Source organism: Solenopsis invicta, chromosome 7, assembly GCF_016802725.1.
Source record: "Solenopsis invicta isolate M01_SB chromosome 7, UNIL_Sinv_3.0, whole genome shotgun sequence".
NCBI lineage: Eukaryota > Metazoa > Arthropoda > Insecta > Hymenoptera > Formicidae > Solenopsis > Solenopsis invicta.
The window spans coordinates 4,588,331-4,607,527 of NC_052670.1; the positions used below are offsets into that span (position 1 = coordinate 4,588,331).

The 19,197-nt window shown below is 32.6% G+C and overlaps 2 protein-coding genes across 5 annotated transcripts in view; one reads left to right on the forward strand and one right to left on the reverse strand.

Moving 5' to 3' along the window:
* The window catches only part of LOC105203275, an 84,494-nt gene that overhangs the window by 38,904 nt on the left and 26,393 nt on the right, over positions 1–19,197 (forward strand). The gene's annotated exons all lie outside the window — the stretch shown is intronic.
* LOC105203187 (5'-3' exonuclease PLD3) overlaps positions 2,778–19,197 on the reverse strand; it is an 88,926-nt gene continuing 72,506 nt past the window's right edge. For 2 of the 4 annotated variants that reach the window (XM_026130312.2, XM_026130311.2), the window contains 11 exons: positions 9,500–9,803; positions 8,323–8,571; positions 7,323–7,441; positions 6,628–6,973; positions 6,414–6,548; positions 5,923–6,114; positions 5,688–5,816; positions 5,464–5,603; positions 5,149–5,314; positions 4,928–5,069; positions 4,576–4,775 (listed from right to left, as the gene is read on the reverse strand). In XM_026130312.2, the coding sequence (XP_025986097.1) occupies positions 4,576–4,775; positions 4,928–5,069; positions 5,149–5,314; positions 5,464–5,603; positions 5,688–5,816; positions 5,923–6,114; positions 6,414–6,548; positions 6,628–6,973; positions 7,323–7,441; positions 8,323–8,571; positions 9,500–9,631 (1,950 nt within the window). In that variant the 5' untranslated portion in view covers positions 9,632–9,803. Of the gene's footprint in view, positions 4,776–4,927; positions 5,070–5,148; positions 5,315–5,463; positions 5,604–5,687; positions 5,817–5,922; positions 6,115–6,413; positions 6,549–6,627; positions 6,974–7,322; positions 7,442–8,322; positions 8,572–9,499; positions 9,804–13,628; positions 14,273–19,197 lie in introns of those variants that run through there. The other 2 variants (XM_026130313.2, XM_011171989.3) reach the window with 2 other exon arrangements.

Here is a 19,197-nt window from a genome sequence, read left to right on the forward strand (position 1 = left end):
GAGAAACTTACTGAATCTTGTTGTTGTATTCAAAATTTCCGAAAAATTAACTTCTTCCGGTTCTGGCAGATTTAATGTGTTTTCAAATTTATATTTTCCTAAACAGGAAACTCGGGTACTTGATAAGATTTGTAATTCATAATTAACATTTCCATTATTAAATTGAATTGCTTTTGGTGGACGAGAATGTGCACCGTCTAAATAAATAATCTGTTAAAAAATGATCAAAATAATTTATTAATTATGCGACATTTGTAATATACGTATGTCGTACATGTATGTATACATACATGTATATATAAAGAGAATAAAGTACATGATGAAAACACCTACATAATTTGATTTTATGTGAGATTCCACCTGGTCAGTTTTGTCATTCCAATGCAAGATATAACTTATTGTTAGACACGGAAGTGTTGCAATCTTTTAGCTCCTAACTGTACATACTTGTATGTAGTTTTATTAGGCCAGTATTACATTTATTTTACAAATCTTTCTAATGTATTGAATGGTTACAAAAAGAGGAAAGTCTCAAATTTATAAAAATCTATTATTTTGCAATCAAGCAACAACTTAGAAAATCTGTTCTATATAAATGTAACAAAACTATAAAGGATAAATAAAACATATTTAATTTCAAATGTATTTTATTATAATTGTTAATATTTTAAACATATGATTGATTCTGAAAAAAGAAAGGATAACAATTGTTATTTTAATCCTGTGAGTTAAAATGGATTATGTAACCTATAAAAACTTCTTTTGAATTGAAAGAATAAGAACCACTTTATTTCAATCCAGATATTTTAATTAAAAATTAAAAATGTTCGTATTATTTTCATTAATTTAATCAAACATTTTTTCAGATTTACAAATATATTTTAAATATTTTAATTATTTTAATATATTTAAATATATTTTAAATATATTTTAATATATTTAAATGTGCTAAATTAATATGTTTCAAATACGCTCTGATTTTAAATAGTAAGAAATATGTAGAAAATATTTTCAATTAATTTACAAGTATATATGTAAAAAAGTACATTTGGATTTAAAGTAAAATTTTTATTAAGTAAAAAGTCTTATCATATAACCAATTAAAATTAAAATTTTATCTAATACTTCTACAAGCATGCGATGGGTCTCTGCAGCAGTTTTTTTAAGCTTGAAACAAAACTTGATGCAGGTTCTTTGCTCAGAAATTCCCTTCCCTACAGGGAAAACCATGTAAAAAAAAACGCGCCTTATATTCTACCTCGAAGGTGGTGTGGAAACAAATGTATTGCTATTAGTGTTCTGCGGACACTTTGTTGGCCGTATAACGTGAAAACGGTTGTTTGTACATGAAAAATGTATAGAACATTTGTTGTAGAGAACAGTTCAATCTACAATTTTTATAATAACCATAATTGACGTACGATTAATAGAAAGCGATATATTCACAAAAAATCAATTTTTGTGACCTTTGACCTCGAATAACTTTTGAAGCTAACACGATATCGATGGGGACTTTTTGCACCTTGTTTATAATGTCTAAATAAAGGTGTGTGCAAAAATTTAGCTAGGTGGCATTTTTTCCGAAGTAAAATCCTAAAATTCCTGGGCTAATAACCTGATGCTGAAGTTCATCTATATACGCTGATAAGCTCTGCGCATTTGTATACATAATTATTTCTTCTTTCTTCTGTAGTTGCTATTTTGTATCCTCCCAACCTGCTCTCCTTTTCTCTTTTTGTAACGCCCTTTTAAAAGTAGGACATTCTTGACTGATGGCTTTATGGTCGTCATTTAGATTGTATGTTCTATTTTTGAACATACAATTCACACATTTGCTCTCCGTCGCTGTGCAAACACGCGAGCTATGATTCCCTGCGCATTTGCAGCATGTTTCTTCTCTCGTACAATTTTTAGCAATGTGGAAGTACCCCCAGCATTTAAAACATCTTTAGACACTGATGTGTTTAAATACAGGACATTTCTTCCATTCTATATTTAGTTTTGATTTCTTCAATATCAGCTCGTGCGTCTCTTCATCTACTTCCATTATTATTGATCCTTCGTCATTTCCTCTTCTTTGATTGTTACTCTTTTCTTTAATCATTCTCTTCTTTTCTTTAACCATTCACAATTCGCATATTTACTGTATCTATTTTATTCTGCTTCTTAATTGTATTTATAAGTTTATTATCATCTAAGTTCATCTCTTCTAAATTTATGTTAACAATTTTTACTTTTGGTTTCGATTGAGACGACTCGAGCACTTTATAGCGCTCGCGTAGCGCGCGCTTGTTTTGTTCTAGTACATTAAAAGAATCATGTATTCTTGTATTTGTTTTCTTCTCGAATAAAATTATATCCGAAATGATATTAGCGTCATTTTTGTGAACAGACAAACATACATAAGTAAACAAATTCAAAAATTTTCATATGTATATAAAAGAATTTTTGAACGTATACAGACATTACACATAATAATATTTCTAAGAATGGCATTCATTTAATCATATATTTGATAATGCTTTAAATACAATCTCGAAATACTATGCGATTATTTAAAATGACTATATGGAATCTTAACATCATCTGAAATCAGATTTGAAACAATCTTAAGTATAAGATTAGATCCTGTGAATCAAACCGGTCAATGGGGGCAAAATTGTAATATGAAGCAGATAAGACGAGTATGTGTTTGTGGGGAGGGAGAGGAAGAGTACGTGACTTCGTATGTTGGGAGTTTTCATATTACTTACAGAATGGAGATAAAGCCGTTAAAATGTTTGTGATCTTTTTTATGTGGTTACAAGAATAATTATTGAAGCAAGGCACGAATATAGCACAGAAAAATCTTTATGTATAATTTATGTATTCTTCATTGTTTGCGCGCGCAGTCACAATAAATTTATAAAGCAATTCATTAATAATCGTTGTTTACAATTGGTACGCAAAATATAGCGGATACAATTTCATACAGTGTATAATGTCCCTTAATGCCTCTTATTTTAAAGTTCCTTACGTTTTTAGAAATTAATGGCTTGTGTTTTTATATACCTTCTATTAAGAAATCGATTAATTGCTGTGAAATAATTAAACGTAATTTTTTGAAGGCATATGTCGGCATATACTTGTGTTAGTTTACTTTAAACCTATACCTTAAACCTCTTTTTCTCTCCATTAATTCCGCAAGTAGTGGAAGGTAAATTGCAGATTGTCACGATACTAACATTTCCATCGATAATAGTAACTTTCAGTAACATTTAACGTTTGTTTCACTCTTTTTACACTTCATTAAAAATTTAAACATGCATTTTACATTTAAATATTATTATATAATTACACTGTATAGTGCTTAAGATATAATGAAAATTCATTGAAGTTTCAACAATGTCATTAGTCTTTTTCTGTCTTATTTTATTTTTCCAGTGACGAAGAGAGTTAATTAAATATGATATTATAAAATAACTGTGCACGAAGATGAATGGATTATATTTAATCAATCCCCGCTAAAAATAATTAATCGATCGATATCGATTCGACCAATCGTTTCTGATTAGGAATGTAACATTCAAGCGATAATCGTAGCCATTTACAAACCATCCAACTTTTTTTCCTAATCATTTTACTATTTTTTTTCATACTTATCAAGACATTAATAATCAGGTCCCATTTTTACATATACTAGTGAACAACACAAGTAACAAACGGATAAGTTCTAGAGAAGTCAAGCTTACATGGAAGAACACAGAGTCGATGCATTTCTCGAATATAGATTAATATTGCCGTGCTCTTATCGCAGAGACAATGTCTGTAAGGCACGTTTTTACCCTTCTTTTTTCCTTATTAAACGATATGCTTGTTTTATTAAACGATATTTAGCGAACGTTAGCACGATGTAGATAATGAAAATCGTGAGATAACGAGAGATCAGTGTAAAGGAAGAACTGATATCTATTGTTTTAATCAACAGAATTTTTGAAGATTTCAGAGAGAGAAAATTAAATTTTGAAGGCAAGAATTTGGAGAGAAACTTAATTACTAAAAAATGTGTAAAAATACTATGTATTAAATAAACAACATATAAGCCTGATCAAATTAGTATTGCTTTTGTAAACTGAATTCTTAATTCTAAATTAGTTCACGGTCAAAAATATAATAATTATTAAAAAATATTCATATAAAAACGCAATATTAATTTACATATCAGACATGTTAAATTTAATAAAGTTAGCGCTGCAATAATTGTAACGCTACAAAATCTCACGTAATTTAATTTCTTAAAAATCACTAGATAGCTTCATATTACGTCACGTAAAATAGACCTTATAAATAGACAGCAATGTATATATATCTATGTAACGATAAATATTACAACGATTTACTGTTTGCGTATAGTTGCAAGATTTACGAAAATTTTAGAAAGTATTTACAAAAATATTCAAAAACGAAGAGAGCATATGCTCAAAGTGTAATAAGAAAATTTTACTTACCGAAAATTAAAATAAACTCTTTTCGATCAATTCAATACGATAAATGTTTCATGATTAAAAATGACCGCTGTGTATGCGATTACCATAATTATGCATGTATATAAGGTTCATATGATGAATGTTGATATGAATTTCTCTGTAAATTCCATGAGTTTTCAGAAGAGGCCTCGCTTATATTTAGCGGAAAAGAATAGTCTGAATACCAATCACGGTGGAAGATATTTTCCAATTGTTGCCTTATGTTATCGTTATTTTGATGGCCAACGCTTTCAAATACAGTACCGATACCTGAAATAAACATTTGCATTAAAATATGTCTGTATAAGAAAGATACAATATATTTTAAATTTCTCTACAAAAATGACATATAAGTATATCTAAATATTATTATTATTTAACTTGGTTTATTTTCGTGAAAGTCAAATGCATGAGTAACTCACCAGCCGTATCAATAAAGTAATCACCCGACCAATTGCTCGTTCCTACATAGGCTGCTATATCGGTGACCATGTATTTATTATGATTTACTCTCCCGTATGGTATTTTGTTCAAGGACGTGTTGGTGGGTACAATGAATCTTCTCTGTTGAAAAAAAATTCGACAATTCAACGTTACCAGAAAAATACGTACATAGGCAATAACTTCTAAAGGGAATACTCACCACTTCTATTTTAACTTTAGGATAACTGTTCGTTAAATCTTGCAGTGATTTAAGAAAATACGATTCGGACGATCTCGAATGCTGCCATTTGGAGATCAAAAGACGCACTTCTACTTTACGCTCAATCGCCGCCGCCCTTAGAGCATTATCTATTACAGGCCAATATCTGCAAATATAGACGTGAAGTTCTTAAGTTATTAGAAAAAATAAAATAACAGATAGAAGATGCTGTATTATACAAATTATAATAACTTATATTTTTATGTCTATTGACTGTATTTTCTATGCAATTATATTTATATATTTTATACATACTTTATTTGTGGAGTGTATATCGTTAACGGGAAATAATCCATTACAGAGATATAAATGAACTTTTCCGCTTTAGCAATACAGTGCACAATCGCGTCTAGATCGCTGCTTCTACCTTTTGGTGAAAATGGCGGAGGTGAGCTCTGTAACATTTTAATACATATATTTTTTACAATTTGAAAAAATAACTGCCACAACGCAATATGTTTATTTTAAACCATACTAACCGCGATAAATAATTTGTACTTATTACCCATGTTTGTAAAATTCATAGGATTATCTATGTTTATCTTTGTGCTAAGGAAATCTGGCCATGTGGAAGGCACTTTACCGTCTTCGCCTAACTTCCAGTATACCTGCAAAATAGAAAAAAAAATCAATTGTATAAATTTTTAATTGAAAGATAACGAACGTAGTCGAAATGTACTACGTATCAATCTTATAAACTCATTCATTTCTTACATCGAATATTTTGGCGTAATCGTTCGCTAAACAGGAACAATTCAAGGCTATCAAACCGAGTTCTTTCACTTGCGAAAGAGATCTCCAATCCATATTCGCTGAACCAACATATATATGAGTACGATCGATGAGCCACAGTTTTGTGTGAAGTACACCGCCGCCTAACAATCCAGCGAAATTTAAACTTTTCACCTAAATTCGAAAAAATATATTATTTTTAAAAATGACGCACAGCAAAAAAGGTCACATCTATCGACGTACTTTTAACAACGACGAAAATACATTCTATGTCGATAAAATTTTAATGAATTATTAAATTAGTATTTAATAATTATTAGTATAAAAGATTAATTTAATGGATAATGCCTAATTTGCATAAATAATGCTTATCATTAAATTAATTAAATATTTAAAAAATCATAAAATTCACAAGATAATTTTTAAAAATAAATTTAGGCATCTCCACCTCATCAAAATGTACATGACGCTACCTGTGCGTTAGCCTTTTTGGCCAAAATTTGCGTATCGATATTCGGAGACAAGCGGGACGGAAGATTCTGTGCAATTTTTAGTGTGATTTGTCTGTCTTTTCCGGCTTCCAGTAGTGATTGGAACACCTGTTCTCCCTGCAACGATACAATTTATTAAACGGATGATGTCAACTCTTGTGTGTTCTATGATATCGCTACATTACGCAGTATTTACCATCTTAGCACTGTGATCGGGTATCACATCGTCCCCTAACATTGTCCAATAAAGCGACGCGATTTCGATAGTATTCTGTGCCATTCCAATGAGATCCATCCAAGAATCGTAGGTGCTTTCGTGCTGCGCCGTGTTATTGTTATAATTCAAGCCCACCGGTATAGTTTCCACCAGGGATATATTGCAATGCTCCATACATGTCGATTCCAAATTCAACGCGGTGGCATTTAACGAGTACTTGTCCGCCGCGTGGTCCAACAGTGGCAAAAGCACGACCAGGACAATCAGAATCAGTATGATGCTTATCGGTATGCAACTGGGCCTGCACCAACCCTGTTTGCCCCACCTTTGACGTGAAATTGTATGCGTTGACTATACGATGCAATCACAATAACAATAGAGTCACAATTTTCTTGAACAGTAAAAAGTTTTTAAATCTTAAGTAATTTTTTTTTAACGCTATTTATTCTAATTAGTAAAAAAAGACTATATTATAAGACAAGAATAATGAGCTCTTGTTCTACTTGAAGCAATAATTTATTCAAGAGAATATAGCTAAAGAGTGGAGATTTCATAACATTAAGTTATATTATTTTCACATAATTGATGAAATAATGAAAAATATTTACATTATTTTCTAAAAACCATTGTCATAAATTCTTCTCTCTAATATTAAAAATTGGACTATTACGTACTTTCCATTCGTAAGATGATCGTCTACGTCGGTTCTCAACATAAATCCAGTCTGGTCCCATAACTCTAAATCGTCATCTCCCGGAGAATTCACATCCAGCCGAGCGTTTTCGGACACGGTCTGCAACAAAGTATATCACTTGTGCAATTTTCACGCAGTCATGTTGCAAATGTGTTGCGCAATATCGTTGCATAGTATCGTTGATATAGTACACTTTGTAAAAATGCTGCAGAAATTCAATACGAAGAAAGGAAGTATGCTTTACTGGTTCTTACCACCATCTTTAAATGCATGTCTTTAATCGAAAAAGACCACATGACTTAATGATATCTCATTAATATGATAAAGAGCGCGCGGGATTTGCCGTCCGTTCGGATGGATTCGTGACGAGAAAATTAATTCGCTCGTGATTCATTAGAAAAATTAATGAGTTTGAAGATTAATCTCGGGGTTTTTTTCTGACGGAGAAACAAAGTAGTCTCGAGAAAAAGTTATTATTTGACGTATATCGCGTTTTTTTTCTAAGATTAGAGAACAAAATCAAAGCAGCAATTCTATTTTGCAACTCTTAACAATAGTTTCGTTATTATTGTAACATCGTTGTGTATAATTAAGGTTGGGTTAATAATTAGTTAAAAAGTTAATATCTTATCTTAACTTAGTTAATTTTAAATAATTTAGTTTTTTAACATTAACTATAGTTATTTTTAATTTAAGTAAAAAAAATATATTAACTCACTCAGCCTTGCGTATAATATAACGATAAAAAAGCTACGCAACGTTATAATAATAATGAAACTGTCATTAACCGTTACAGAATAGGCCTTGCAGATTTGCAAGCAAACGATCAATGATAAAACTAACGACTTGTTAATCAAAATTGTTAATCAAATTGTCAGCCTTTATAAATTACGTGAGTTGCATGCATTCTTGAGCCTTTCACACAACAGCGATATGAGTTCTAGATGTATGTCTGAGCGTGTAACGATATGAAAACTTACCGATAATTTGTGCTTGAGTCGCGGTGCTCTGTTCTTGCGATGTGGTAACAACACCACCACATCCTGGTCCTTGTTAGGACCCTTGTTGTATTGCTCCGCGTACTTTGGATACGCTTTGGCAGCGGTCGCCCCTTTCGTCGACGACGATGTCGTCGATGTGGTCGTACCGCCGGCCGTAGAATACTTCGAATACGCGATGTTATTCACATTATTGCTACCTCCGTAAGAAACGTTGTGCGTATTGTTCACCTTGACGGAAAGAAAACGATATATTTTTTATCGCTCCGACACAGACTTTGTTTCCCCGATCGATTGTTCAAGAAGGGTAATTGGAAGTGATGCTACTTATAAAGCGAAATCCTTCGATAAACTTTAAAGTTGGTATCGTTTTAACTTGAGGCTTAGCAAAATCTTTTGTGCAAATGTTTAAAGTGAAATATTGAGAAACCGGAAGATGCAAATTTGGATAATAAATAATGCATTGAATGGATAAATAAATTTTTAATTCGTAATCTCGTAAGTACGAAGAAGTGCGAGATACATCCTGATGACTTCTACTGCATCATGCAAGTATAATTAATTCTTGGTTTGTCTGTTAAAAGAAAAAAAAAAAGGAAGAGTTCTAAAGAACAATGTAAAAACGTAAAAGGAAGAAATCCTCTTGAAGAACAAAGTATGCGTGAATAATGAGAGATACATTAGAATCGATTGAAATTACAATACACGTTGCATCAAACGTTACTATTACGTTTCGTGATTCATGAATCAATCATGGAAAGATAATGTGTGTTGTGTATGTCAGTTTTTTTCCGGATTGTACAATGTACAGAATGCTGTAAATTATATTCACTCTTTTTTCGCATCTTATGTAACACGACGGATTATATGATTGATGATGAACGTCAAGAATAAAAATAACAGTAGTTCAGCCTATTCAATTACCAGCAAAGTGTTGAAGTTTAACACGATAATTGAATTATTTTTAATTTTCAGTACTATTTTCGATGTTGTTTTCTAATATTTTTTTAATAATAGTAAAATGAAAGTCTCAGATCTTGTAATACTTTCAACAGATATCTGAAATACTGTCTTCAATATCATGTTATATCCGATACTGCATCGGGTAATATCTCATCGAAAACTAATCGCAAACGTCTCCATGCAGAGATCGACTCACTTGCACTAGGATGTGACAGGCCTGCGATGCGATTTGAAAAAGGCCGTCCTGCAAATTATGACCGGTATGCTCGGAAGCCCCGCCGGCCCCGCCGCCGCCACCACCACCCATTTTCCATCCGAAAAACGACATTTCGATTGCGTCTTACGCTCATCCGCAAACGGATAATATCCTTCTAATACGTCAAGGTCGTGGCGAACGACGCGTCGTCGATCGAATTCGCGTGCACGCGGAGACCGGCTTCGCCGACGGCGTCGCTTCCGTTGTCCGACTTCTGCACCATGTTCGACATCCACATCGATATCTGTCGGCAGACAAGACAAGAGAAATGTCATCCGTGTCTACGTCTGTGCCGGCGCACGTGTATGCGTTGGCGTGGCATTGATTCCGGCAGCGTGTTTAAAATTTAACGCGCGCGAGGGTCGAGAGATCAGCCTTTAATCAAAGTTCCGTAATGCTCCTATACCAGTAATAAAATGTTACGTACGGCGACATGCTATTTTTGTACCTTACTGCCTTATACTTAAAAGTAAGAACTAATTTAGCACAGCGAAAGATACAAAAGTTTTCCAGCAAACGTTTAGAATATGTAATATATGTATACGCGCGTAAGTAATAAGCTTCTTTATCATTATTTTGACATCAAGATGACGTTTTAAAGTTAAAATGACGAGAGAAATAGCGTCAGCTTGCTACCTAGGTAACAAATAGTGTCGATTTTTTTAATTAAAAAAGTACCACTTGATAATAAGTAACGTGTGCAAATCCCAGAATAGAAATATTTAAAACGATAAATTCCCTAAAATATTTCTTGCAAAGGAAACTTAAACAGATTCTGCAACACAAAAATAATATCATACACAAAAGAAAACATTTCGTATTTATGTTAAAACCGGTCCTTTTTTGTGTCAAAATTTTAACATATCCAAGTATTAACATAATGTGATATTATTATTTAAACATTTTGTCGTAAAATGACGCGCAATTTATGAGCAAATAAATAACATAAAAATGAGTTAGTTTTAAAACATAAAATAATTGAATAAAATGTATATATCAACATATATTACAAATCTTAATTTTACTGACGAAATGTGTTTCCGTATTTCGTTTGCAAGCTGTGTCGAAGTGCTACATTTATTTGTGTTAATTTTTTTACACAATGTTCATGTTACTTTCTAACATATTCATATTTTGTTAAATTAACATAAAAATTTGAACGGATCGTTTGGAACATTAAATTTAACACAAATTTTGCAACTGTGTACGTAAAACGTAATGTTTCTTTTACTCTTTGTAACGCCAGTCTTTTATACGTTTTTCCGTCGAATTGTTAAATATATTTTTAGATTTCGGTCGGAGGGACTAAATAGGATAAGGATAACCAAAGAATTTTTCTCCAGAAAGGATCTTTACAGCTCGCCCAGAAGATTTCTTTTGTTAGACTATCGGATTAGTGAGTCTCGCGAGGAACCTCGCGCGCATTTCCCATCGCTTTGATAGTTTTTATTCCCGTCGGGCAGAAAGAGAGAGAGAGAGAGAGAGAGAGAGAGAGAGAGAGAGAGAGAGAGAAAGAAAGAGACTGACAATGAAAATGGTTCCGGCATTAATCTCGACAAATGGAACATTCTCAATTGTAATACAGCGCTTGATTCTGTTAGCCACCCCGGTCCTGTCTTTCTTGTCAGTCGGATATCAAATCATCGGTCGAAGAAACGAGCAAGCTTATGTCGCGACTCTATACGTATACATCACGGATGGACGGTCAATAATAAAACGATTAACGCCTCTTTGACTCATTCCCGATGACTCGCTCGTTGACATTTAATTCGCGAACGCCCACATCGAAACCTGCAGACGCATTGTTTTTTCCATTTGTTTTTCCTACTTTATCAAGATCGATTCAATCGCGCGCGGTCACCGAGACAACGGCGGCGATCTACATCGGGACACAGGGCGGATGACATACACCTTTCCCAGCCGAGGACGAAACGATCGAAAAGCCTCACATGCCGCAGCGAGCACCTGCGCAGAAGACGTCCTTGTGGCCTCGATAACACTCCCGATTGATAAAAAGACCCGGTTAACCCATTTTTGATTTGTGAATTTTTAACGGAAGGATATTCGCGTGTCTTTTACATTATTTTAAATGCGAGCAATGAAATGTAAAAAAAGAAAAATATAATTATTTAAAATTAATTCTTCGAAAAGGACTTTGTGATTGTATTAACAATTAGCATTATTAAATTATATAAAATCAATTATAATCCATTAGTATATTAAAATTATATAATATTAATTATTATCCATTAGTATATTAATGGATAACACGGGCTTGCTGAGGGATCAAGTTTCTTATTAAGTACTTTTGCGCGCTGAATCCGAACGAAAAAATGTTTCTGGCCATTTTCATGTGTTAAAAAATCACCAAAGCTTCATCAAAATTTTTACCAACGTCATCGTTTAATGTGCAACATTTAATGTATGTGTTTATACCTTTTAATTCCGCGGTTTGAAAATGTTTTAATTTCAATCGGATATATTTCAGAATAAAAATATCGTACGCTGTCAAAAAATTTTGAAGAGAAAAAATAGTATTTTACGATGATGATAAAAATTTTGATGAAGCTTAATTTTTAATACAGCTATGAAAATGCCTAAAATGTCGTTTTTCGACATAAAATTCAATTTGTCGCGGAAAAACGCGCTACGTAAATTCTATGACCGCATTCGGATTCAACGCGCAAAAATATATATAAGTTAGTCACTAATATATTTTTAAAAAAATCTTGCAGGCCTGTGTAATTAAAATAAATTAATTATATGTATTATATCAAAATTAATAGTAAAAACTATGTGCGAGATGTGTTAAATGTGTACTAAGGAATCTAAATGTTTTTTTTGTAACAATTACTTGCATTGTATGTTTGTATTGTTTTTGTATATAAGGATTGGTTGTCTCATCTTTGAATAAACTATGTGGTAAATTACCTAATAGCTAAATGTCTATGTCCACTAATATCCATTACATGTTTGCCCTTCAAAAAGTGTTTCAATACACTGACTATATCAGTAATGATGATATTTCATCAATTAATTAGTGAGATATCGTCGGTTATTGATATAATAATCAGTTTACTGGAACACTATCAATTCTTTTTTTTTCTAGCGTATGTGTAGACATTTATCCATTAAATAATTCAGCACACAGTTTATTTAGACATAGAGCAATCGTCCCTATGTAAAGAAAACAATATATAACACATGTGTACAATCAATGCAAATATACACATATACAGAATCGATAAATATCATCCAAAAGCTTCATGTTACTTAAAAGTAACATGTAATAAAGTGGTAATTAGCGATAATTATGCTTATGCGACTCGATTGGTGGTAATAAGTGTAAATACAAAACAAAGACTTTATTAGCTTAATTCGGTTATCACGTATGTGCATAATGCGTTGAGAAAAAGAATTTGTAAAACTAAAATATTTAGTCCGATACGTTCAACTAAACACTGGCGTTATTCAGCAATTATTTAGTTGCACCAAAAAAATATAATTTATTCGTATCAATCGTTTACATTTTTTAATCATGAATCAATTAAACGAACTCAACATTTAGTTGAACGTATCGAACTAAATATTTTAGTTTTCCAATAACTTTTTTTCCCAGTGTAATAAAATTACAAGCATGTAACTCTGCAGACCGTATGTTCCCGTGTTACACCAGCGACGTTGATCGGCATTTCAAATCGTAAAATAAATATCGCTCGTGACGCCGAACAAACGGACGTGATGCCATATGCTTTGGATGATCGGAGGCTGCGGTATCTCATTCAATTACCGTCTCGCGATCATCTTCGTCCGGGACGATTCTCAACAAGTGAAGCGCCGATGCACGTGCTGTTTAAGTGTCGCAGTACGGAATATCGCTGCGGACTCGTGCGTATTATAGCGACGCTTATTACCGAGCGCATCGACCGATCGAGAGGCGGTCGCAAGGAGTCCGAGCGTGAAGACGACGACAGATGTACAGAAAAGACGATTGCACGGAGTAAGTGAGGCAGAAAAAGAGAGAGAGAGAGAGAGAGAGAGAGAGAGAGAGAGAGAGAGTGAAACGTACGTGCGACACGAATCGGTCAAGCCAAATCAAACGGCAGGAAACAGGGATCGGACTCGCGCGCGCGCCGCGAAACACTTTCGACGGCGACTGCTCGTTCGATCTGTCATCGCGAAGGAAACGTCCGCGGTGTGCATGCGCGCGGAGCATCCTTCGGCGGTCAGGTCGGCAGAAATATTCAGCGGAAGAGAGTGAAACGTTTCGCGTCGATATATACGCAAACTCTCTCTTCCACCCCTCCGGCTATCGATCACCGTCGCAGGCTATCGTTCCCGCCGTCTCGGTGCACCCTCGCACGTGGTGTCCTCGTGCCCGAGATCCGCGCGCTGATAACCAATCTTCCTTCTGGGCCACTGTTGTTAAGAATTAGAGCACATGCCACTGGCGCTGTTACCGCGCCCTGCGCTATTCCCTACTCCCTCGATTTACGACAGATTTCCTGAACAAGAGAAAACTAAAACCTCCTGCCTGACTGAGGACAAGTCGAAGGATAAATCTAAAAGAGAAAAAGAAAATCGATCATGTACCTTCCTATGATTGTTTCAACTCGTAAAATACACTTCTCCCTGCTCGCTTTGTATTTCTGCGAATTTTTTGACCCGGCCATGAAATCCAGTCTTTTTTTAGTTATTACTTCTCGAAGCACAAAGAAATGTACAAAAATTCGCAAAATTTAGTATTATTAGGCGTGACCAAAACGCCGATATTTATTTCTGTGCTATACACATATCGGTCGCTACACTGAGAGAATAATAATATTTTTTTACTTTAAAGGCGTGTAAAATAATTATGATCATAAGGACCTTCATTTTTATAGTTATTACTGTTGTAATGTTTAGTAGTAATAACTTCATGTTTGACTTTCTGCCATAAAAGAAAAATTTATTGTGAATTATAATTTTAAATGTTCATATAGTAAAATATTAAGATATGAATGACAAAAACAAAATGAACATTTTTATAAATGCAATTATGATGAATATAATTTTATAATATTTGCTATTTGCATAGTAATAGTAACCGATAGCTATAATATGTATGATTAAAACAATATACCATCGAAATGATGATCGGTATGTCATCGAAATGAATTTGAAACTATCATAATTTAACTGTTAATTCATAATAGACTTGAAATTATCACAATTTAACTATAATTCATAGTTAACCGAAAAGATTTATGAATTATTAATTGAAATTATCATACTTTAACTATAATTCATATAGTTAGTCGAAAAAATTGATTATGAATTATAGTTAAATTATGTTAATTTCAATCTTTTTTTTCTCAGTGTATTTATTCATATTATAAAAATCCATATAAAAGGTCATCGACATCTTTCTTTCTCAATTTTTGCGTCGCGTTCCTATTCGCGCGTTACGAGAATAAGATGTCGCATGTATCCTCGATCCTATGAATCGAGTCTATCCAGGAAATCCTCGGCAATTCCGCTTTTTCTCTCTTTTTCCCCCGATGACGTTCAACTTTTTACTCCAGTTTCGAAACTTTTTTTAAAAAATTGCCGTAGCTGATAGACACATTTCGTGTATCGTCAGGCTGCGTCGAGCACAATAGAAATGCCATGTACACGGGATGAGCTATGGCGTGATCCATTGGCTTCTCTCGCCCTATTTTTTTTACAGATTTTTTTCCTCCCTCATTCTTTATACGCATAATACGTCTGGATCGTTTCAATCCGAATAACAAATGTGAAAGCAACTAAAAAGACCGGATCTCACGACTGGGGCGAAAAGTTTGCAAAAATGTAGAGCAGGCAGGCAGAAATGTAGTTTATGAGCTGAGACAATTACACACGGGGATACATGCTCGACTTTCTCTTTCTCTTTTGGATTTTTTTTAGAGCACTCTCAACTTTCTAGGCAGGGGGTTTTACCTTTTTTTTTTTTTGTTTGGTTCTAATAAACGCACGCTGAAAAAACTAACAAGAGGACATTCAGGTATGTATTTCACGAATTTTGAAAAGTTTCGATATTAAGATGTAAAATCGTAAGAATGGATGAATATTTATTTACCTTCAGCATATACTATAAAATTGTAAGGTAATATCGTAAAGGTAGCATGTAATATTCAGGTGCCAATGGATGAAATGGTTGGAGTCACAAGATTTTTAAGTTTGGAATGACCGCACACTCATGACAAATATCATAATGAAGCTTCGCAGAATCGGTCTAGCCTAATAGGGACAGAATCAACAAACACTGATAATATATGGTTAATATTGATATAGAATATTGATGCAAATGTTTTTCTGCTGTCGAGTATTAGTTATCACTGTTTGGTAGAACAGGTTGACAATGATAATGTGTGAAGAAGACGCGTTAGTTTTCGCCAATATAGTCCTACAATCGTAGATGACATAATCGCAGAAATAATCTTGTAAGAATATTAATGCGTACTGTCAGTCACTGATTCAATATTAGAGGAGAAGGTGATAATGTAGCTAGGTATTATGACCATTCGTAAGATTTCCATTATTAGTTGAAAAAGTCTAGCGATCATGCTTATAAAATCATTTGCTTAATAACCGGTCGTTAAAAAGTGACGCTAATATAACAATATACAACAATCGACATTTGTTACGAGACATTTTTATTTTTGAGCATTGGAAACTTTTTCAAAATATATATTTTAGCGTTGATTTATATATACTTCTTCATTCTTTATAATCTTGAGCGTATTATCACGTATATATATTTGAATGCTTTTTTTGATGTTTAACATTTTATTTAGTCACATGCATTTCGAGTTATGCAAAATTAAACAGTATAGGATTTTACTAATACAATGTGCTGACATTTTAATGCGTCAAACACGGATTCGGAAATTCTTGGAATTCATTGAATTCTCTGAATACACCCGAGTAGTTTTTTATTTAACATTTTATTGAGTTATACGCACTTTGAAATATGCAAAATCAAATAACAGTATAGGATGTTACTAATATAGCGTGCTGATGTTTCAATACGTCTAACATAAATTTTTTTTGAAATTTTTTTATCAAAGTAGTTATTTGATAAGTTTAAATTAATTACAGTTCTCCTGTTAATCTATAGTTTATATAACATATGGAGGAGAAGATGCTATTATGGCACTGTAAGCATAAATAATCAATGGAAATTATCTTCAACTTTAAATGCAATTTTCTAAATATTTTTTTAACTATTCGCAATGATATCTCAAAAATTAAGCATCATATTGATTTGAAAATTGAAAGCAATATTGTTTATATATCTGATTTATGTAAAGTATGTATTACTCTACATGATACCGTCGTAATATAGTTTACATTACATGTATTAAAGATCTTTTCAGTATATTCTGAAAATATAAAAATATTTATATAGTTTTGACATTTGACATTTAACAAACATTTCTTGAAATATATTACAATAAAATTATTAATAATGAATGGCACTGTGTTTAAACTCCATTTTTGTACAAATTTAATTTTGCTTTAAAAAAAACATATCTATATTAATAGTTTAGGAATTACTTAATATTGCAACCTATATACGTACGTACATTTGCACATATTCTGCAATATTTTTTCTTTAATTTTGAATAAATATATATTTTTATAACAAAAAACTGTGTCTTTTAAAACCAAATTTTTATTCTTGTCGATGAGCCGTATTACTATCTCTGTTAATGTTTAGCCTATTACGCAGTATCGCTATATTTGTATAATAATATTCGATATAATACATAAATACGTCATAACTTTGAGTCTAGACTTTATTGAAGAATATAATAGTTCAATGAATATAATAGTTGAGCTTTTAAAATATTGAAAAGTGCAGGATAGTAATAAAAAAATGTAATGTCAAATTGAACTTACTAGATAATTAAGTCTTTAGGGAAGTTCTCATAAAAACTGAACAAGATCGCGTAGACGTTGTTTTAATGCGATGCAGCACATAGAAACAGCTGCCAAGACTGCGGTGCTACATATGTAGAGCAGACCAAGAGACTACTAAGAACTAGAGTAAAAGTACATTATAGGACATTGAAAAAAAAAAACCACAGGCTTCCCTTCAGTGATCACGGCCCAATGAAAAAAGAAAAGGATCATGAATTTAATTGGAATAACATGCAAGTGCTGGATAATGAATCTTCACTGATAAAAAGATCGGTGTCATAAACGATTCACATAAAACCAACAACACGGCCTAAATAAACAGAGCGACACGGATTTATTACAGGAGTTATTTACCTACTGTGAATTCGGACGCCCCTTTCAATTTATAATCCGCTTTTAATTTCTCCTATCTCACGCAGTACCGAGACACCGACAATATTCCGTTAGTAGAAAGAATATCACTCTACATAATATCGTCAAAATTGTAATAGCGTTATAATTGTTTTATCTTCGAAAAACACATTGAGCACATTTTGTCAATCCACATCTTGTCAATCCATAGATACTGTATTTATTTCCATATTTTCTCATTATTTATTACTGAATGCGTATAATTTATTAACAAAAAATGACTAAAAGTTACAAATTAATAGTATATAAAAGAACTTAAATTTCACTTGATGATGATTCGCAGATTCGCACAATATATATTAGGAACAATTATAACATTAATATAGATAGTCTTGAAAAATTTTTATTAATATAATGCAGTACCAATTGCAATACAAATTGAATAATGCACACAAGCAAAGGCAATAAATTTTTCTTCATTTTGATTAAATAAATAATTTTATGATAAAATATTATTTTTTAAACAAAACTAATTTTTTTAATTTATACTATCTCAGTTCCTCTTCGATTCATTATGCAGTGTCGTTACACTTTTATAAATAACATCTTAAGTAATAGAAAGAAATAAACATTGAGAAAGCTTGTAACTTGTAACTCCAAATCATTGGCACCTGAATGTTACATATTATTTTTATGACTTGTACCTCGAAGTAGCACATGCCTAAAAAAAGTTTCTAAGATATCTTTAGATATTTTTAAGATGCCTTTCCCTATAAATGTTTATTATTATTTAAAATTAAGTAATTCCTAAACTATCAATATAGATGAGCGTGAAGCTGGCAGCCAGACCTAGCAGCCAGCCAGGGACGAATAGGGTGCCGGGGCCCCGTAAATAAAAAGTGATTAGAATTACAAAAAAACAATTGTTAGCCAATGTTACGCTCAAAGTAATAACAGATACGCCATTATTTCAAAGACAAACCATTGTATTAGTAATAAAATAAAATAAACTAATTATTTAACAGTTAGATATGATAACAGTAAATACCAAAGACAAACGCATACCCGTAGAGAGTCAAAAAAAATCACAGACACATCTCTCAATGAGCATCTTTCAATGTGTCTGTGATTTTTTTCAACTCTCTACGGATATGCGTACGCCTTGGCTGCTACTTGAGTGATATTTTTAAATAATTTTTTAAATAAACAATAAGAGCCGTCATCGCTTCGGTCGCTACTCCGTCGTTTTATGCTCATTGAGAGATGTGTCTGTGATTTTTTTTGATTCTCTACGGGTATGCGTTTGTCTTTGGTATTTACTGTTATCATATCTAACTGTT